This window comes from Balaenoptera borealis, assembly GCF_965194805.1.
Source record: "Balaenoptera borealis genome assembly, chromosome: 5".
Taxonomy (NCBI): domain Eukaryota; kingdom Metazoa; phylum Chordata; class Mammalia; order Artiodactyla; family Balaenopteridae; genus Balaenoptera; species Balaenoptera borealis.
Window position 1 is genome coordinate 6,888,100 of NC_138862.1, and position 21,998 is coordinate 6,910,097.

At 48.4% G+C, this 21,998-nt stretch overlaps 1 protein-coding gene across 6 annotated transcripts; it reads right to left on the reverse strand.

Moving 5' to 3' along the window:
• Positions 1–340: 340 nt before the first annotated feature.
• ETS2 (ETS proto-oncogene 2, transcription factor) lies at positions 341–18,562 on the reverse strand. Of its 6 annotated transcripts, none has more exons than XM_082393805.1 (10): positions 18,291–18,560; positions 14,113–14,184; positions 11,012–11,123; positions 9,717–9,836; positions 9,193–9,399; positions 7,594–7,677; positions 6,346–6,570; positions 5,249–5,512; positions 3,452–3,600; positions 341–2,560 (listed from the first exon to the last, which is right to left on the reverse strand). In XM_082393805.1, the coding sequence occupies exons 2-10, from the start codon at positions 14,182–14,184 to the stop codon at positions 2,345–2,347; spliced, it is 1,449 nt and encodes a 482-aa protein (XP_082249931.1). In that variant the 5' UTR covers positions 18,291–18,560; the 3' UTR covers positions 341–2,344. The 6 variants fall into 6 exon arrangements, with proteins under 6 accessions (XP_082249931.1, XP_082249932.1, XP_082249933.1 ...); XM_082393806.1 differs by having other exon boundaries at positions 9,199–9,399; positions 18,291–18,559; XM_082393807.1 differs by having other exon boundaries at positions 3,452–3,570; positions 18,291–18,558.
• Positions 18,563–21,998: the final 3,436 nt, after the last annotated feature.

Consider the following 21,998-nt stretch of genomic DNA (forward strand, 5'->3'; position numbering starts at 1 on the left):
CAATGCTCTTATTAGAAATATCCTAAAATCTCTTCTGTTATCTCTGCCAAACCCCTGGCAAAGACTAGACCCCTGGATTTTTCTATTTTAATCTCTTCTTGAAAATTTTTCGCCTTAAGGAACACTTTTGGGGAATTCCTTCAGGAAGTGCTCACAGTTGGTTCCAGCTTGGTCCCAATTTACTAGGGGATGGGTGTGTGAAATCAGTTAAAGGGAGATGTAATTCTGAGGGACTGAGCAGGTGTGTGTCTGGCGGTTCTGAGCCCAGTATCCTGACTCCACCACCTCCATGCCGGGGGGGTCGGTGGGGATGAAGAATGAGGACCCTTAAAAGGAGGAGTTTATATAAACAAAATACTTTATTATTTGAGAAAGAAAAGCCCAAATTACAAAACTTTTATACTCCTGCTCATTACCACGCCAAAGGTTTACCATGGATTTGATTTTCCATAACTATTGGGTTGAGCCACATACAACTGCCAACTTCGTAGATGAAACAGACAAACATTGGCAATTTCATGTGGTCAAACCCCATATAAAATGAGCCAATGGCTAAGATTTCTTTTTGGCAGCAAGATGTTCCCAGTCCCATGTCTGTTGATGTTATAAACAGATGTCTGAGAGATAAACAGGTCCTGCTTGAGAAAAACACTTGGGCGTAGTGATACTGGAATACAGTCTTGTGTGGGTACTGAGGCTGTGTGGTGCCCCTTCCAGCTCTGCTCTCCCCCGCTCGCCCTACCACCCAAGCCCCTGGTCTCATCGCATGGATGGACGATTCTTCTTTAGAGGTGTCACCAATGGTCCTAGTATCTCCTCATGCCGCTAGTGAAGGCTGTCCAACTTTGAAACCAACTTGACTTGATCATTTACAAAAGGCAGGAGGCACAGGCTGAACCAGGGATTCCTTTGAAACAACTACAAAAGTCTCCATCATGATCAAGATGTTTTCTTCACAGGAACAACCCCAATCCCTTCTCTTTCCCATCTTGTTGGCCCTCTTTTTGCCTCCGGGCATTCTGCGTCCAAGAAAATAAAACTGTGGACACTAAACAGAAAGGAGCAGCTTGGTATCCAGAAAGCCCAAGACTCGACAGGTAAACAAGATGGGGCAAATCAGGCTTTACTCACGTTCAGGAGGTTTAATAAAGCTTCCCCTCCCCCTGCACCTTCAGCTCTGTACGTCAACTTTACATGGAGCTGAGATAAAAATAAAACTTTCTTTACAAATCACACTTTTTTCCAGTGAATTACTTTTGCAGTAAAAATAGCTGCTACATAAATCCCTCCTGATCTCTGAAAAGGAGTCGCATATTTCCAAAAATAGTATTCTTATTTTAATCAAACAGCATAATTTGGGGCACAGGAAGGAAATGGCTGGTCAAGGGGAGGTTAGTTGTTGGGGGAAAAACAGTTGAACTAAAAAATAAGTTTTGTATATAAACTGATTTAAAGGCATGCATAGAAATGGAAAACATATGCCATTTGTCAAGAAAAATACTGCTTTATAGCTTTTACATTACAATTACAGGAGAAGCAGAGAGGCCAGATGGGCCCCCAGATAATAACATTAAGTTTCTTATAAAAATTCCCAAATGTACAAAGTCCTTGCCATAGATAACCCAGACAAAACAAAACGGAAAAAACCAGGAATTAACCCTCTTAGACCTTATTCCTGTAGGTATATTAAATGTAAATAATACACACTTTACAACTTCTCTTAGTCTGCCCTGGCAGATTAAATGTTTGCAAAATGCCACCTGTGCTCCTGATAACTGGAATACATTGCAAAATGCCGTCTGCATTCTTATTTCACATACAGTTATATAATTATTTTAAATTACAATATACAATTTCTGTTAAATAGGTCTGTTAGGGGATTTTGATAACAATTATAAGGTTACAGTCATATATACAAACTAACTTCTGAAATGGCATGATCGTTTCCTTGCACTCTCTTCCCCCTCTGAACCAGAGACCTCTTTGGCATTGGCGTTTCCTGGTTGCAAAAGGCAAAAGAAAATCCAAAAGTGTGTGTCCACAACATGCTCGCTCCTTTGAGAAGACCCAACAGCCTGAACGATCCTGTCACGACGCAGCCCGCCCAGAGCCAGGACGGCTGCCCGGCGCTTCTTTCTGGGCCGTTCTAACGTAACAGCATCTTAAGTTGCGTGTTCCTGGCAGCAGGCGTTAGAAGCGAGAAACTGTGCTGCTTTCGGCGGAGAACCGCGGTACCAGATGAAATAAGGCCACTGCTTCTTGCAGACGTTCCCAGACGCATCGATCCTGCCTTTCAGGGTCCTTGGATGGGTCCCCACGGCCCCAGTTCCAGCCCCGGGCGGCCTCAGTCCTCCGTGTCCGGCTGGACGCCCAGGATGGCGTGCAGCTCCTCGGGCGTGAAGCCCAGCAAGTTCTGGAGGTCGCACACGAAGCGGTACACGTAGCGCTTCCCCGACGTCTTATGGATGATGTTCTTATCGTAATAATAGCGTAAACCCCGGCTCAGCTTCTCGTAGTTCATCTTGGGCTTGTTTTTCCGCTTTCCCCACCGGCGGGCCACCTGCGGGACGGATGGAAAAGAGTTCCATTCCATTTGGCAATTAAGAAAAAGTGCATCACTTTCCCAGCAATGATTCGGACGCATGCTCACTTGACCACTACGTAAGGACCACAGAGGTGTCATCTGCTTTTGTGCACATGCCAGGGCTCTGCATCCCCCGGCTGTTTCTCGGGGGATGGAGGGAGGTGCTGATGCGAGAGCGAGGTGACCCCACCCAAAGCTCCGTCTGCGGAGGCCTCTCACTCAGCAAAACCCCCAGGAGCCAAGGGTTCAGAAGCAGGGAGGTCCCGAGACAAGGGAAACGCTGTGTCCCACCCACCTCCCGGGTTTGAATTCTGACCACCACGTCCACAGCTGCTGAGTGGGATCAGGACCTCAGGACATTCTGCATCCCTCAGTGCTTCTGCTGCCCCAGGATACTGGGGAGGTGACAGACCGCACTCCACTGGTACCAGAGATCATGGGCTCCCCCCTTACACCGTCCTCGAGGGGCTGGTATCGGACCTGCCCTCGGCTTTCTCCTCCAGATGGGGCTGGAGCAGCCCCGCCAACCTCAGCTGAGGAGACGGCTCAGTCCGTCCAAGGGAAAAGGCAAATTTCCTAAAACACCTTCAGATGATCAGGTGAGAGCCTCAGTGGACAGCTTTCACCTTTTAACTAGATGACAGAGCAGGGCGGTGAAGCCTGCCTGGTGCTGGGTGCATAAACAGGGGACACTATAAGCTGTTCATCAGCGAAACAAGACTCCACATTTCCCGACAGTCAGGGACGCCTCCTGTGGAAGTGCTCTCATCTGTATACTGGTGACCCCAGAGAACTGGATCTGTGAACCCCAAGTGATGGAATCAGGTTTGAGAGCCTGGAGAGCAAGTTCCCAGGTTCTGGACGTACCTCATCGGGGTCAGCCAGCTTAAACTCCCATCCGTCCCCCGTCCAGCTGATGAAAGGCTGGCAGGATTTGTCGGACAGCAATTCTAGAAGAAACTGCCACAGCTGGATAGGTCCGCTTCCTGAGGGGATAGGGGGTGGGTTGTGCTTTTCTAGATTTGAAATACAGCATGGCTTTAGTCATCCTACTGAAACAAGGAGTGTGAGATCTGGCTCTGGACTGGGTGTTGAGGTGAAGGTGACTCTGGGTGCTGGTGAGAATCCTGGAGGGCTTCCTCCACGCCTCCTGCTCTTGAAAAAGGGGCCACTGGGCCCTTGATTGCTGGGGTTGGTCTTTTTGGAAAAAAAAAAAAAAAAATTCTGGGCCACCAACTCTTGGCATCAAAATTCCTCACCCTATTTAATTGTTTCTTATGTAATAACTTTCAAGGTTTATTTCTAGAAACACCCAGTGGCACAGGGGTGCGGGCGGTGGAAGGAGCCTTTCAACACAGGATGAGGCGTGTCATTCTCCGAATCCCATGCGTAGCTTTCTTGCCAGATGACAATGGGCAAACTGCTTAACCCAAGACTTGGTTGACTCAGAGGTCACTGGGGCATTTGGGGTTGTAGCCATGGCCTCACCGCCTCTATCTGATGAGGTATAATGCTTTGCAAAGTACTCTTCATATACCTTCTCTTAGAACTGCCGCCACCTTGTGAAGTATCACTGTATCAGTATTTTAAAGATGAAGGATAAGATGGGCTCAGCGGCCGGGTGCCTTTCCCTGGATCACAAGCTTATCCAAGCGCCGTTCCGCAAGGCACAGTGGCTATATTGTCGATAAGGCTGTGTGCCCTTTGTGACCACAGACTGCTATCTTCCTCTGAGCCCACTTCCCCACCTGTAAAATGGGTTAATACCACCCATGCTAGGCTGTCCTAGGGTCTACTGACCATAGGCTTAGTTAACCACACGGAGCTGGCAGGCAACGAATGGTAACTAATATTAAAATGAAAACCACCAACACCATGGCTGTTTACTTTCCTATCAGGCCCTGATGCCCATGTATGAAAGTTACAGTAGTTTCCACACTCTCTGAGTATTTTAACCCTTTTTCATGGCTATTTGTTTTCTATGACGGGAAAAAAATGGGTGCCTACGTATTCTTATTTTAACCTATTGGATTTTTTAAAGTAGGTATTTTTTTAAAATCCCCAATGGCTCCACATGTTCAAAATATGAAGAAAGAAAAAAAGCACATTTAAGAACACATGAAGCAACGAAAAAAATTTTCTGATATTTTCGCTAAAGTACTGGAAATATCTGGTTCTAAAAACAGCTTTAATATTTGTCCCCGGCCTAGAATAGCTCTTACCCAAACCTTCAAAATAAGATGGATTTGAGAAGCAAGAAAAGGTAAACAGTCCCCGGGTTACTGGAGGCTGGCTCTGCGGCCCCTCCCCCAGCCAGTTTACATTCTCTGAAATTCCAGGCGCGGCTGAGTCAGAGCTCCAGCCTCCACAGGCCCATGTCCCCTGCTGCTGCCCGGCTAGGCACTGGCCGGGCGCATCCCAGGTGAGGGAGCCGCCTGAAGATTCTCATCCACACCACGGAGCCCTGTGTCCACGGACATCCCTGCAAATTTGGCCTTTTCTGAATTCAGGGAGACAGCTCGCTTGGGTTCAGGATTACACCCCACGCATAAAACGTGGGGTGTCAACACAATGCGGTCCAGCGAGAAACGCCCTTGACAAACAGGGCGGGCGCGGGGCTGGGCGGGTGCAGGGGAGGGGACGGGGACCCGGGGTGGCGCCCACCTGTGAAGCCGGCCAGCACGGCCGCAGGTATAACTGGTTTGCCCTGCTCCACCGGGTCGCTCCTCTCCTGGATGTAGTCCTTGAAGGACATGGTCGGCTTGCTGAGGCCGAGGGACTGGCTGCAGTCGTCCTCGAAGCTCTCGAAGGACGGTACCCGCTGCACGTCCAGCAGGGACGACTGGCTGTTCCAGGACTGCAGCAGTGACTCCGAGCTCTCGAAGCTGTCGGTGCCCGTCTCGGCGGAGTCGTGGTCTCCGGGCTTCCCTGGCAGAGACAACGACAGACTCTGACCCTCCAGGACAACGGAACGTCCGGTGCTACCACCCACGGAGGCGGCGTCATTGCCATCACCCCCTTTAAACGTTCGCCCTGCTGGTGCAGGATCACCCAGACTTTTCACGATGCCCTGAAACAGAGCTGCTTATTCCTTATGATACATAAGCTACACAGTCGCATCTTCTATCAACGGCAGGATGGAGGCATCAAATGTAGCTCCGAGCAGGGGGCTGACCAGCAAGGAAAAGGGCAGCAACGCGGATGGACCTCAGGCGCACACAATGTGAGCAACAGACAAACACAGAAGAAAACACAACTTGTATCAGGTTCAAGAACTGGCAGAACTATGGCGATAAAAGTCAGGACGATGAGATCCTCTTGGGGTGGGGACGCTATTAACTGGGAGGGGCCGTGAGGGGGCCTTGTGGGGTGCTGGCACCCTCTCCACGTCAATCTGGGTGGCGGCCACGCAGGGGTGTATGTGGAAAAATCCAACCTGAGCTTCATGCACAGCACATACGCATCCCCGTACAAAGAGATCTGTCACCTTCCTACACTGCCTCCCCCAGTAGCCCACTGCGTGGACGACGCTGGCCACAGGAGCAAGGACTGTGTCATTTACCCGGCACCCCCAGTGCCCGGGACCCGAGGTACGTTAGGAGTAAGCTCGCCGAGCGCCACTGTTGGGACCGTGACCCAACGGACCAGTCCTTGACCTCCTCCACTGGCCGAACTCCGCATGTCTGAGCTCATGTCACCGTGGCTCCGGGAATCAAACCGACAGCCCTGCTGAGAAGGGCGCTCGGAAGCCTGGATCTTACCAGAACTGCTGGAGAGCAGATTCAAGGTGCCGGCCGGGAAGTCCTGGCTGATGGAGCAGTAGTTGACGCTGACGGTGCTGAGCCGGGCCTTGGGAAACATCTGGAAGTCCTGCTCGGGACCGAGTGTGCTGGGCGCTGAGGATGCTGGGTACAGGCCATCCAGGAGGCCGCCTTTGGGGTAGTTCTGCGTTTGCATTCCATACAGCGCCTGCTCCGCGCCAAAACCTGCAACAGGACCACAGATGGCGGAGCCGTCAGGCGACATCAACGCGACGACCAGAGACCCTCCACACCTCAAAACGGAGGGCGTGCAGCTCTGCCCGCTCCAGCCCTCCCTCCCCAAAACCCCAGTGGCCGTGTGGGCTTGGGCGGGCAGGTTTTCTACTGTGTCCTCCCCTTCTCTAACTGTTCGTCTTCTCAGTCAGTGAGCCCTTTTCCAAAACGCCTGCAGCCCCTGCACCCCGGATGCAATGCCTCATGTGAATATTTCTACAGCTCTTTGTTTTTCAAGTGCTTCCATGTGAGCCTTGGGACAACGGGGTCACTGGATCTTTCAGCTTCTGAGGAAACTAAGGCTCAGACAGATGAAGTGATCTGCCGTCCAGCCAGTGACCCATAAGGGAGTATCTCCAGTTGCCCTGCCCACTCTGGCTGGGGGACCACCAAAACCTACACTCGCCAGTGTCAACCACCAGGAGGAGGGACAGAATTCCATGACACCTATTTAAACCCCAAAGCTCAGAGCAAATTTAGTATTGCTGTCCACACACTTCCTGGGCCTGCCACCTTTGTTTGTTACACTAATCTGACCACAGCAATTGGCTCACTCCATTCTGCCCCTCGAGCTATAAATTGCCAATTTATAGCCCTGGCCAAAGCAAAGATAACATAAGTCACTGATGTGATGTTAAATTTTCTAGTAGCCACACTGAAAAACTAAAAAGACACTGGCGAAATGAATTTGAATATTTTACTTGACCTAAGAGAGCCATTATCATTTCAATATGTAATCAGAATTTTTAAAATTATTCAGGAGATATTGACATTCTCTGTTCAATCCTAAGACTTTCAGATGGGGCGGGTGTGCGTTATATTCTCACCACACATCTCAATGTGGACCAGCCGCACTTCTGGATTTGTGAATGTGTGCGATCACCGTATGGGACAGTGCAGGTTCTGCCTTCGAACCTTCCATGAACCTAACGGGAAGACTCAGAGGCTCTTAAGGGCAGAATCAATTGCACTGACCTAACGAATTGCTATTAATCCAATGAGGAACTGAGTTGAGGTGTGAATTTTCTTCATACTGATCTTCTGTCTTTTCTTGGTTTTCTGAAAAATAGACAGAGGAGACATAAGATTACAAATTGAGAGGTTTAAACTACACACACAAAAAAGTTCCTTTCTGAATTACTGTTCTATGGTTATTTCAGCATAACAAAATGCATTTTAGCACTTCCCACTTAATCCGACGGTGTTCCATGTCATCACGTTGTTTAAAAGCACTAGAGACAGGAATGCATTTTTCTAATAACTAGAATAAGTCTTCTAAACTCCTCAGTGCTGTCATTGGCAAAGTTAAATTTTCTAGTATACAATTTGAGAGATCTAGATGGTGTATTGAATTCATCTATGTAGTCGACAAAGGGTTAAATGTTTACAAAGTACCCCCTGTACCAGGGGCTGGAATACAGCAGATTAGTAACATGGACACAGTTCCTGCCCTGGTGAAGCTTCTGACCCACTGCCTCAAACCCTGAGGTGTGTCCAGAGGTGGTGAGCGCTACAGAAAGAGAGGTCCAAGCAGCGCTATGGGCATCCGAACGGCGACACACACGCCCAGGAACTTACAGGGAAAAGGTTAGCATTCCCTGTACGTGCTTACGTCCTACCAACACGCAACCACATGCACACCCACAAATCCAGACCCACACAGACTCACACAGCGAGAAATGGCAAAACAGGTCTAACTGGCCAGCAAATGGATTCACCAGAAACTTGTCAGACCAGACGTGTCCAAGTTCAGGGAAAATTTGAGGGTCTTTAAGTTTCCCTGGCCCTCAGAAGCCATATCTAAGAAGAGCTGGCGGGCGACCCTGAGATCTTTTTAAGATTCTGAGTCTGTAACAGACGTTGAAACTCAGAGTTTAAAATCAATTAAATGAGGAATACTTCCCTGAACTCTTCTAATGGGCTTATTTTCTTACATTTTTAACTTGAAGGATTCCCTCACTATACCGTTTCTCCTTTGTAACTCAATATATTTTTAACATTGGTGTCAATGCTCTTTTTAGGTCTAAATCAAGACTTTCTATATAAGAGCTCTTTTGCTCAAAGGCCAGTTCCCGTATAATATGTCAGTGTGTAAATATGTATCAATTACTTCTACACTGGTTTATAAACATAAAACAAAAAAATTCTCTGTTGGATTCCATTTGGTCTTAGGAAATGTTACTATAAAATTCCCAGTTTATCTGAACAAAGGCTCACTTTCGCCGAGGCTGACTTATTTCCTAAGGCTCTGTAAAGTGAGCCCCAAACACGGGCCTTCTTGCTGTCCCCTCACCTGAGCCACATGTATGCCTCCAACTCCAACTCATGACGTCTGGCGACACTGAACACCTTGGTGACTAAGGCTCCTGCCTTGTGGCCAATGCTCCCCACACACGTACTTAAGTGGAGTCAAAATCCATAAATCACCGCCACGTAGCTGACTCACGCCAGTGGCATTTTCAGACAATCTGCCCTACATCACTGAAATGCCAGCCCTACGGTTGGCAAGCATGACCCCCCCCCCATCACTCTTCCCTGCTATGCTCACCCCGCCCCGGGAACCCAGTTGCTCACCGGTACCTTTGATCATCTGCTCCAGGTGTTCCCAGAGAATGTCACCCACAAAGTCAGGCGCCAGCTCCAGAAAGCGCTCCTTGCCAAGGTTACACAACACCTGGCCGGTCATGCCAAACCTCTGGAGGTTGACGTCCACCAGACTGAACTCGTTGGTGGCCCAGAGAAGCCACTGGCACACCTGTTGCTCAGTCCACAGCCAGGGATCTACAGGGGAGGGAAGAAAAGGAGGCAGTAAGGCCAGAAGCACTCCTGATTTACCCACAGAGCCCAGACGGGCACCAGAGTCCAAGGAAATGAACGAGACACCCAGGAAGATGTTGAGGCACTGACAGCAGTGCTGGATGAAGTGTTCATTTGGTTGGATTTTGAAATAAAAACTGGCTCAGCTTAATGACAGCTCTGTCCCTCTTTTCAATACGCCCTAAACAAACGCTTGAAATTAAGTCATCTCAAGCTATGGCAGCCTGATGGCTCTGTCTAGTACAGCGCAGGCGCAGAAAGCTCCAGGAAGGAGCGCTTACTCTTCGGGATGCCAAGGCGGCGCTGCTCCTTTTTGAAGCCACTGAAGGTAGCTTTTAAGGCTTGACTCATCACAGCCTTGCTGCATGGGGTCAACAGAGGCAACTCACAGTTGGTCGAGTCTGGAAAAGAAACCCCACGGGGATGTTAGGAGTTCAAGCTGGCAGCAACACAGGGAGAATTGAGTGGGGGAAAGTCTTAGCTTCTAGGGAAGAACAATTCTGATCTCAAATCTTCCGCATCATTCCTTAGATGAGTGTAAATATTAACAAAAACTGGTTTTTTTTGACTGCAATTGAGAAAATATTATACATCTCATAACTACACTTATTTAAAAAAATCTAAAATAAAACCCGAGTTTGATTTTTTGCCAAACTTCATAGAATAGTGATGCCTAGATAACATTTCTATTTAAGGCTATTCTTACATTTTTGACAATGGAAGAAGTTGCAAGGTTTTTGTCCAAAAGCCTTAAGGGGTTGTAAATGGCTAATTTGGAAGCGACTTCCATTAAACTAAGCGGCAGCAAAGGAACATCAGATGTAACAGGAACACACAGCACTTAGCACCCGTGACGTCAATTTTTATTGAAACACAGCCTTCTCTGGATTCCCTCAGCAATTTCAAGAATGATAAATGACCGTCACGTGATGGCACGCTTACGCAAGCATGTGTGTTTTAATTAATTTTCTGGGCTGTATTTTCTAGCACCTACTTCATATGACAAAGTAATTTCTGGAATGTTTCCAACTAATAACTCTATCACAGTAATCTCAGAGGCATTACTTGACGTGCTATTCCCTTAAAAAGAATAAACAATGACGTTAAGAACTACAGAAGCAAACGCAGATGGGTAAAGATGAGCAGGAATAATTTGTTGCCCCAAAACTCGGGGTAGGGGAGGAAGATCCAGCTAAGGATGCGAACCCGGGATGAAAAGTTGGGGTGCATTTTCATGTCTACTGGTCTGCTTCACAGAGGGGACTGGGAGATGGGGCCCGGGCTGGCTGCAGCGTTGAAATATCCTAAAGAGAAGCTGGGGCGGCGGGGGGGAGACCCCCTGTGGTTTGCTCCCAGCAGGGCACCCACCCTCCCTGGGGTGTGTCTGGCAAGTGAGGACTTCCGAGTCACCAAGCGCATAAAAAAGGAAAACTGTCTTCTCTCAGATCTGAGCCTCTACCGGACTTTTCATACAGAGATTCAAGATACCAACATTCGTCACTTATGAATTATAATCTATGAACTGAACTACTTAGGGACGTCACGCGCAACTTGTCAAGTCTGAGTAACAAATTACCATGAGAAATTGAATCCAAGCCCGTTGGCACTTCCTGGAGTGTTTGCTCTTCATTTAGGGAGGGGAAAACAGCGAGCAGGGAGCCATCAAAGGTGTCAAAGGCAGGCTGGCGCTGCAAAGGCAGAGGGAGAGAAAACGGAAACGTGACATTTAAGCTTATTTAATGACCTATTTTCAAAGTGGTCCGTGGGCAGCCTCACGGATGCTCCCTGATTAAGCCGCCAGTCATAAAGCCACACATGGAATCAACCAGCCAGTACTCTGAGTAGACTTCTGACAGGGTCAAAGTGACCAGAAGGATTCTATTTTACCCTGGATCACTTACAGGCATACCTTGGAGATACTGCAGGTGTGGTTCCAGACCATCAAAATAAAGCGAATATTGCAGGAAAGCGAGTCACACACATTTTTTCGTTTCCCAATACGTGTAAAAGTTACGTTTACACTATTAATTGTGCAATAGCATTATGTCTAAAAACTAGGCATACCTTAATTAAAAAATACTTTATTGCTAAAAAATGCTAACCATCATCTAAGCCTTCAGAGAGCTGTAATCATTTCGCTGGTGGAGGGTTTGAAATATTTCGAGGATTACCAAAATGTGACACAGAGACACGAAGAGAGCAAATGCTGTTGGAAGGATGGTGCCGATAAACTTACGATGCGGGGTTGGCACAAATCTTCAATTTGTAAAAAGCCCAGTAAAGCGAAGTACAACACAACAAGGTCTGCCTGTCGTCAACCACAGAGCTAGAATGACTGGGAATTTATTTTTAATGGCCTAACCAATTTAAATGAATAAATTAAGTAAACAAACCTAAAACCAAGAGAATCTTAGAACAGTGCCTAGAGGGACTCAGAGACCACTGCGGTCCAAACACCTGGGCCCTCTAAGCTACTTGGGAGAGATGCTTAGGCTGTGTGTATAAGAAAAACGACCTGGTTCACTGCAGTTAAAATGAAAGGCGAGTGATTTAACGAAAATGAAAAATCAAACAACAAAATACATTACTTTTTCTGTTGAAGCATTTATTCTGAAATGTTTACCATGAAACACTGCAACTGAAACTACACGTCTTTCCTCATCTATTCCAACCGTTCAGAAAATAATAATACATATGAGAACATTCCTTAAGACTTAATTTTGTAAAAGTTTAGTGTATTGAAAAGGACACCCCTCCCCCATCATCTATTAAGGGGAAAGATTTCTAAATGAAATAGGTTTAAAGTTAAACTACCTATAATTTAGGGGAAAGAGGGGGAGAAATACACAGAGAAAGATAAGCCTGGAGCTGTGAGGATTTCTAATAATCTCATCTAACATTTACAAATGGAATAGCCTTTAATGTAAGACTCACTGGGACTTCCCTGGTGGTCCAGTGGTTAAGACTGCACTTCCACTGCAGGGGGCACGGGTTCGATCCCTGGTTGAGAACTAAGACCCCTCATGCTGCATGGCACGGTCAAAAAAAGGAAAAAAGACTCATTTATGAGTAACACATGTAACAGATAAAGGCTTGATTCATCATTGCCTAACTTGTTGAAGAAAAACGTGAAGAAAGGTTATATTTTTCCAACATAAGCTGGAAATCCCATGTCATGTGCAATGCAATGATCCATCTGTTGAGTCATCAATTAAAAAATGTGTAACACATTTACAAATCAGTTTGTGTGCTTTCTTTTTAGAAATGCAGAACAATGAATGACGCATTACATAAGAAGTAGGAGCTCAACCCAATGATGTCCCAATGATGTTGGAGCCCAGCCCCCCAAAACCCAAAGCAAGGATGTCCAATTGCCCAAAACCCACGGGGGAAAGACCAATCCTGCGAGTGTGAAATACGCATCTCGGCTTATGAACTACCTTACAGCAGTGCCAATTTTGGTGAAGTAGTCAATAGATTTTAAAAATTCCCACTAGCATTGCCCAGGTGACTAAGAAATGCCTGCCCTTTCCTGACTGCTCTTTTTTTTAAAACCAGGAAGCCAAAAGACAAGACAAATTCCTGCTGCGTATTTCAACACATCAAATTTCAGCAATGACAGTTTCTTCTCCAAGCCCAGAGGTCGCACGCACAGGCATCGTCAAACTCTTCTAGTTTATAGGAGAAGTCTTCTCTCTAGAGGGGTCGTTTCAAACTTAATACCATAATTTCTTGTATGGTTTCTGCCATGCCAACAACTGAAAACGTCTGACCAAAATGAACAGAAAAAAGAAAACCTCGCTGACTTGACATCTGATAAATTTCATGACACTCTAGAAAGGCCTGTGCCAATTTTTGCCTCTTGGGGCTCTATCAGACAGATAACCTCACGCTGATCTACTGAGAAAAATGTAACATGCCAGAGACACATTATCATACAAAACACCAAGCTAGGAGGAGGCCAATTTAAAATCGCTGTTTCTGAGACATGTTTACTACTCAACACTAAAAAAACCCCCATCAAATCTCGTTGTCACATTTGTAGAAGGTAAATGGGAAATTATCAGTTTGTGCTGCTAAAGAATGTTCCCCAAAGGGATTGAGACAGAAACTACACAGAATGTTTATTACGCAGCTGAGAAGGCTCTTTCATCTTTAATCTGTCCTTTGGTTCATATAAACAGGCGCAGTTGTGCCTGGAAGGACAGACTGCCTGCATCCCGCTGGGCACTGACCCTTCTGATGGGAGCAGTTGGGCCCGCCTGCCTCTTCTAAGCTCTTTCATTTCAGTTCTTAAACAGCTTTTCTGTCACCCAAGAAAACTCCTGGGGGGACAGAACAGATAGCTCCCCCAGCTCTGTTCTCTGGAGAATTCATAGGATTTTTCACCTGGTAGGAGCCTCCGAAAGAAACTACAAAGGCCTCACCATCTACAAATTAAATGGTTTCACATCTTGGAGGACAAATCGAACAAGCACCAGGACACCCATTTTGCAGACTAGAAAACGGAGACCCAGAGAGATTAAGCAAACAGTCCAGAGTCACACAGCCAGTTAATTAAAAAGCTAGGGCTAGAACCGGTCTTCTGGGACCCAACCCACTGTTTTTTCTCCTAGAGATTGAGTTTTCCAATTTTTTTTTTTTTTTTTAAGTTTTAATTAAAACTTGTTCACTCACCTTGAGTGTCCCTCTGTAACTGCTGGACACAGGGGCCACCTGGTCCATGTTCTTGATGCCAAAATCATTCATCTTAAAAAAAAAAAGGAAAGAAATGAAGAAACTCAAAGAGGCAACAAATCAAGTCCATTTTTAAGAAGTCTGCATGGGCGCATCCACACCTAATTCTGGCACAGTTGGTCCAAGTTCTCCAGCCCTAACAGGTCATTCAAAACTGAATGCCAGGAATTCTTCTCACAAGCGGCATGCTACTTAAGTAATTAAACAATAATGCTGATTCTCCGCTGAATTCTATTTAGATTTGAGGCATACGGATAAAGTTGCCTTCTGGCTGGCTGGGTGAGCTGGGCTGGGGGCCTGGGTCCTTCCAGGACAGGAGTGGGAGGGTCTGCTTTCCGCCGTCAATTCCAAGGTCACCTCGGGGAGTGGGCCTGGGGGGCCTGCCGGGCAGGCCGAGGGCTATCTCCCATATGCAAGGGCGACAGTCAGCTCAACCTGGGAGCTCCAGGGCAAGCGCAGGGATGACGTGCCACTGCAGCTCCCAGACAGATCCAGATCCAGGAAAGCCTGCTGGGAGACCCTCCTGGGAGGCCCCCTCCCCTCTCCAAGCTGTGAGGAAGCACAGGCCCAGGAAGCAGATAAAAAGGAGAACCAGGGCTGGAGCTCAAACCCTCTTGGCGTTGTCTAGATCCTCCTGCGTTGAATACACAAGCTCAAAATACGTCTGCTTGGCGTGTTGCTCAGCTGTGCATTTCTTCAAGAGGAAGTAATTCTGATCACGGATCTGCCTTACTTGCTTGGTCTGGGCTTATCCTGGACCTGCACTGACCAACGTGGCGGCCACCAGCCACGCGGGGCTCCTGAGCGCTTGGCACTGGGCTAGGGCGAACTCCGTCCGATGTGCTCAGCATGCAAAACACACTCTCAATTTCAAAGATTTCGTAGCGAAAAGTAAAGTATCTCGGTACTAATTTTGTATTTACTGCATGTTTATGTAATATTTTGAATGTGCGAGGTTAATTGAAATACATGGAAATTAATTTCACCATATTTACCGTGGCTATTAGGAAACTTAGAGCTACATGGGTGACTGGCATTTGGACAGTTCCATATGTGACCTGTGATTGCTGTAATCAACTGAAAACTTATTTGGGGCCCTAAAATGTAATTGTTTGGCGGGGTAAGTTAAACATTAATAAGTGAGAAAGGTACTTAGATAATCCTGCCCTAGTGTTAGATTAAAAAAACAGAGCAACTAAAGCTGATTTTCAAATAACCTGGGAATCCCCTATGACAGTAACCCACCCTTCCTGCTTCATGGCCTTGAAGTGGAGGTCTAGAAGGAAGCTCTATGGGGTACCTCTAACTGCCCACCCTGCGGTCTCCACTGAGCACTCCTACCTGTTACAACTGAGAACCTTGAGTAATTAAAACATTGCGCAATGGATAGACTCACTGGCGGAGGCAAACAGCTTATTTTCCTGTAACTACTTAATTCGAGTTTGTACTTTGTTTTCTCTTTATAGTCAACGTTATGGCTAAACAGACCTCCCAACAACTCAGCACACAGACACACACCCCCTTGGCTAGAAAGGCAGTATGGGAGGAGAGTCCCAGCCACCAGGGAGGCCAGAGGCACTGGACAGGCCTGTAAAAACCCTCAGAGTGCGGGTAATTATATTGGGGGCCAGTGGAGGCACGAAAGCTTTGACAGTAAATCATAGTTGGGAGTGGAGGGGTGGGAGTAGGGGTTTGGAGGGGAGGAGTTGTCCTGGATCAAAAGTGACCACGCGTTTGCTCAGAATCTCCACTTGGTGGATCCTGTCATCCACAGGCACTCAAGAATCAATACTCATTACTGATGATCACTGCCCTGGTAGAACCCACCTTGCTAAGGGCTAAGCCTGAGCTGGGGCACCACACCTTCCCTCCTCACTCAACTGTCTGACACCCCTGAGAGGCAGATGTTATACCATCTTACAGTGAGGCAACAGAGACCTCGGGATCTTGCCCAGGATCACACAGCTACTGCGGGGGCATCTAAGGGGCACAGGGCAGACCAAACCCCCGGGGAGTATGGCCCTACCTCCTGAGCTCCTCCAGGAGCCAGGATCACCCGAATGATGAGGCGTGTGCCCTCCTCCCAGCACATCAATAAAGAGCAGAGATGGCACACAGATATCATTAGACTAGGCCCCTGCTCGAGACGCTTCATGACGTGAAATGTTCCTTAAGGTAGAGCTTTATGCCACTGACCTGGATGAACTAAGTCCTGTCACCTGTTGATTACATCAGCAAGCCTCAAACAGGAGACCAAAATGAAAGCACACCTTGGGTGTTGTCAGTTACCCATCTTCTTCGCCTGGTTTGCAGACTTTATTCCACATTCTTCAGCTTCACGGAGATGGACAGAGAATAGATGTGGAAGGCAATGGAGAAGCCTCGCCTGGTTTTTGTGTACAAATACCAGGAGGAGAGGCGGTCTACCACTCCCACATAAAGAGCTGTAATGACTAGCTATGGAATAGAATTCTTCTGTTGTCCGGCTTTTAATTTGTTTTGTAAAAACCATGTAGAATCAAAATGCTGTACCAATGGTTTCTGACAAACACATAGCTAATCAAATTTAAGTTCCCTTATTTTACTCGACACAGCTTGTGAAGGTGGCAGACAGGCCAAGTTTCTCCACCTAAGTCAATTTCACATTTAGATCTTTTTGGTGTTGCCCTATTGATCGATGCTTTTGAACAACAAAAAAAAGGGAAAATGGCAGAAGTGGAAGGGCTGAGAATGGTTAAATTTTAAAACAAGCAGAACTTGCCGGACAACAGTACCCTTATGGGAACAAGTGATCGCTTATGTGAGATTAGAGCACAGGTTTGCATTTAGGTAACTTTAAAAAAAGCAAGAATAAAGAAAAACAAAAACAAACCTGAAACGCACTTTTGAAGATTGGTTTGCTTTTTCCTTTGAAAGTTATCAATTTAGAGAGAGGAATGACTAATCCCAGAAATGAGTGTTTGACTATTTCCCTGCAGGACTCAGAGCGCTAGCGTTTACTATATTGTGATATTATTCAGAATTTTAATAAACCTTAACTTAGAGATTTCTCTCTCTGATTGGTGGTGATGTGGGCAAGCAGACAGCGCACAGCCGCTTCCACTGTACAGAACAAACATAATCTCTTACGGGTAAATTAAAATAAATTACCCCTATCTCCAAAGGGGACTGCTCACTTCTTTACTTTCTAAATCAGTAGAAGCAGGTCAACTACTATTTTCGGATACCCTAAAATTGAATACAGGCCAATATAAAAGTCTCATGTGCTAAAAAAAAAAAAAGCCATACACGCTCAAACGCTGTTACCCCTTCATCCAAAATGCTCTAAGAACGGGAAAATAAAGTCAGCCTTGTGCACCCACATCTCCATTTCCGACAGGCTCCCCATGTTCGCCTCGTAGGACCGAGGGGCCCGGATCCAGAGGTCCTGGGGCGCCCGTGGGGGTCCCACTGGAGCCGCAGGCCCCTCCCTCGCCCGCCGCCCCGGCCGGGCCCGGGACCTGGCCGCGCAGGTGACCGGGGGATTGGGATCGGCGCGTTTTCGGGAAGCCGCAGCCTCCCAGGTGTTTCAGGCGCCCGGCACCCCAGATCTTCCCGGGCCCGGCGTCCTCCCGTAAGTCACCCGCAAACCCGGGCGCGCCGGGGCCCCTCGGACACCCTCTCCAGCGTGCCCCACCCCTTCGCGAAATCAGGTCCGCCGGGCGCCCACTGGCAGAAGCCCCCCTACCACGCCCGCGTTTCCTTTTAAAACAAAAGCAAGTGAAACAAGCCGGCGCGCCCCGCCCGCCCCTGCCACCTCGACGACCCCGGGGCCGCGGCCCAAGTTCGCAGGCTGCTCCGCCCGTCACCGCCGGGCCCACTCCGAGCTCGGCCCGCCGCCCCAAAAGCCACTCGGCCCCAGGAACACGAGCCCCGAGCGGACCGGATCCCAGACGCGCGACCCCCGAATGCTACGGATAGCCGCCACCCCGCCTGGACCCCGGCTGCGCCCCGGGATCCGGACCTCGGCGCCACCCACGTCCCCCGCCCGGTTCCTGGGTCCCCCGATAGAGAATCCGGCGCCGGAGGACGCTCCCCGCCGGACCCCGGCCGCCCGCCCGGCCCGATCCCGCTCTTACCGCGCCTCTTCGGGCAGGGCCGCCGGCGGTTCGGGGCCCGGGGTCCTCGGTGCGCGCCGACTGGGGCGCGGGCGCGGCCGCGGGCGCGCGGGGGGGGATGTCCGGGAGGCCGGGACGGGCGGGGGGCGGCGGGCGGCGGGCTGCTGGCGGGCGGGCTCCGGGCGCTCGGGGCTGGGGCCACACCGCGCTCCGCGCAGCCGCTGGAGGAAGTAACCGGCTGCTCTCCTCCGCCGCGCGCTCTTCAGGAGCCGGGGGAGAAGGGAGGAGGGAAGAGGGAGGGGAGACGGCAGCGAGGAGGGGAGGAGGGGCTGAGGGGGAGGGGAAAAAGGAGGGAGGGGAGGGGAGGAGTGGAGGAGAGACTGCAGAGGGCGGGTGGAGGGGAGGGGAGGAGAGAGAGGAGGGGTGGGAAGCGGAGGGGAGGGCAGCGGGGGGGAGGGGGGAGGAGAAGAGCAGGGGGCGGAGCCGGACCTTTCAGGCGGGACCTCGCTCGGCGCCCGATGTCACTCTGCTGTCCCTCGCCTGCTGTTCCAGGGCCGCTCTGGGCCGGGGACTCCGCGGCCTGGCGCCCCGTGCCCTGTGTGTCCCGGGAGCTCAGGAGGAGAGTCTTTCTTTGGTTTCTTCCCCGGGTCCGGAGGCTTTAACCCCAAACGCGCCCTGGCAGGACTGGAGTAGTGCTGGTGCCACCGAGTGGCCGCAGGGCTTGGGGTCATGAGGGATTCATTCTGGCCCCATTCTTGGACCTCCTCGTGGACTTACGATTTCTGATCATTTTTATTTCTGATCATTCTGTCATGCTGACGCTGAGATGATAAAGATGCAAAATGGGCCCTTTTATGGGTCACGGAGTCGCCCTGCTCCGAGAAGCCCCATTCCTACAGCCTCCGTGTGAGTGGCACCCCCTAGAGTTGAGCGGTGCCTTAGTAGTAACCAGCCTTGACTGAGCTTCCCTGGGCTAATCCTCATGATAATTCTCCAAGGCATTATTGTCCCCACTTTAAATATGAGGGAGTTGACCCTCAGGGTAAATAACTTGCCAAGTCATAAGACATACAAATGGGAAATTCAGGGTTGAAACTCCAGTTTATCTGACTTCTAACTATGATCAAAACCATCACCCATACCTCCCATTTCCATTTTTAGCAGGAAATATTCAATGCTTGAGTCCCTGGCTAGAAACGTGCACATTTCCTATTCAGATTCCGGTCAGATTCTCAATATTTTGGAGGAATATTTAGATTCCTAAAAGTGGTTATTAAATGAAATAGCTCAGCTTAGGCAAGGCCAGGGGCTGAAATTTGGTGCATCTCAGGGACTGCAGTGCTGAGAAGGGAGAGAGGAAAGGCCTCACTTCTCTGTTACCAAGGTTCCTGGTTTCCATGGCAACCCTAAACCAGGAGTTATCCAGATAATTGAGATACTATTGCACCTTAATGTTTCCAGGTACCTGAGGGTCTCCGGGTATCACCATTGCATGGGTCAGAGGCAGGGTCTACACGGCTCAAACAACCAGATGCTGAGAAGATTGATATTTCCAGCAGATGGAACTGATTCTGATGGTTTCTCCATGTACATTCAGGCCTGGAACAGAAATCACAGATAGGTCAAGAAGGAGTTTCATAAATGGGATACAGATCCATAGTAAGTTACCATGGAGACATAAAGAGTATGTTTTTTTTTTTTTTTTAACTGTAGCAGAAAATACTGACTCATCTGGGCTGCAGTTTCAGCTAATACAGGGTCTTTTCCCCCAGGCTACTGAAAACATCTGAGAAGCTTGGTACAGACAGCCATTAGGTCAAGTTCAGTTGCCCGGAGTGGGGCTGCCTTGTCCATAGGACCTGTTCCCGTGCCCGTGGGTTTCCGGTGCTAGGTGATCAGGGGCTCCCTGAGTCCCTGAGGTCCACTGACTCTTTGGGAAGACATCTTTCCTCCTTGAGGGGCTGGTCAGGGGGAGGGGCGTTTCCAACACATCTGAGCAGAAAGATGTCAAAAGACGCCGCATTGGAGTCTGGAGACAGTCCGTTCCTGGCAACCAACTTTTCCTCTGCTCTAACTGGCTAAACCTTGGGCCAGTTCTCGCCTCTATAGAAGCAAGGGTGATTATGGCACCTATGTCATCAGGCTGTGATGGGCATTCGACACAGAACCAAATTTGTAAAGAATTTGTTCAGCACATGGTAGAAAGAGGTTCAAAATGATATAGGTATTAAGTGTCTTTTTCCAAGCTCCCTTCTGGGAGCATTTTATGAAAAATCCTTTAAAAAATATATACATGAAAAAAAAAATCATCTTTATCCTCTCAGATATAAATGTGTGAAACCCGATAGAAAATAATCTAACCAGGAGCAAAATGCAGAGCTGAAAGAGATGCAGAGGCTGGAGAGAGGAAGCTGGGGTCACACACAAGCCGGTACTCCTGACTCCCACCCAGGCCTGTTCCCCTTCCCAGGAGCCCTGGGCTCAGTCAAGCAACCCCCTTGCCCTGGGTCCTACGCGGTGGCTGATCCCCCTCTACGCTTGGGTGGTCACATGCTCATAATAAAATGTCTTATCCTAGTTCTGGGGCCATATCAGGGTTCCTAACATTTTTTACCTTCCTGTTGTTAGTCGGTTTCCTAGTTACTCAGCAGAACTAAAACCCAGCCTGGCTGCAGCCTGTGATTATTCATTGACTATTATGGCTTGATTCACAAGGAACATCGGGTTTTCCAGTAAATTAAACCCAATAAAAGTATGGCCCTTGCGCTTCAAGATCAAAAGTCAAAGGTGTTAGAAGGAAATTAAAAGTCAGGAGGCCCATCAGGTGAAATGACCAGATGTACCACGTCAGGCTGAGTGTGAGAGCAGTCTTAACTCTTCCTTTAAGAAAGAGGGAAGCTCATAGAGGAGAAGAAGAAAGAGGAAATTACAGTAGAATGTATGCATTATAAATAGTAAATGTCTAGAGGGTAAAATGCAGGTAAAGAGTTCTTTAGAATCCAGACATAATTATTAAAAATGATTAGCTTACCAAGTTATCCTGTAAAAACAACAACAAAAACTTTTCCTTAGAAACACGTCTGTATTTATCTTGAAATCCAAATCAATAATCAGCATACAGTTGCAAGTAGAAACCATACAGGTGGTTTCCACTTGCAAGCTAAACAGACGTCATCTGGTCTGAGATGTATCATTTATTCATTTAGCAAACACAGTGTCAGCGGCTGAGAAGACAGATGAGTAAGGGCTTAGTCCCTGCCCTTGAAGAAGTAAAAATGAAGTCCACTGTTCTGCAAAAATCATGCACAAATGTGAGACTTTGGAAATCCTGGGAGGGGGGTGGGCAGTGGAGGGGGAAATGCACTTAGAGATAGAAATAATTTAATGCGTGCATATTTTTCTGGCACCTACATTTCCTTTGCTGACCATTCACCCTGCAGTCACGGGGTCATGAAGGGCAGTAGTTATTCCACTGATGCATGTTGGGGTCAAGGAACAGATGAAATTAAACTTTATAATCTCCCCCATTTCCTCTCACCACACACAACAAATATGCACACAATGTGTATACCATCCAGCTGCGCTCTCTTTGTGCCCATCTACAGGCTGGCACTGGTTCCTGGAATCCGGGTCAAGCTAGGGTCATCCAGCAGCCTCCCAGCCCCCTCCCCCGGACAAGGTGGTCCCACACTATGCATGAGCAGGTAGTTTATACCCTTTTTTTAAGAT

What these genes read in the sequence shown, in the direction of transcription:
- ETS2 (XM_082393805.1), bottom strand. Translation starts at nt 14,184, where the DNA reads ATGAATGATTTTGGCATCAAGAACATGGACCAGGTGGCCCCTGTGTCC. An exon ending in CCGCCTTGGCATCCCGAAGA is followed by an intron (nt 9,400 to 9,716) that starts GTAAGCGCTCCT and finishes CCTCCCCTGTAG; the next exon opens with ATCCCTGGCTGTGGACTGAG. An exon ending in TCTGCTCTCCAGCAGTTCTG is followed by an intron (nt 5,513 to 6,345) that starts GTAAGATCCAGG and finishes TGTCTCTGCCAG; the next exon opens with GGAAGCCCGGAGACCACGAC.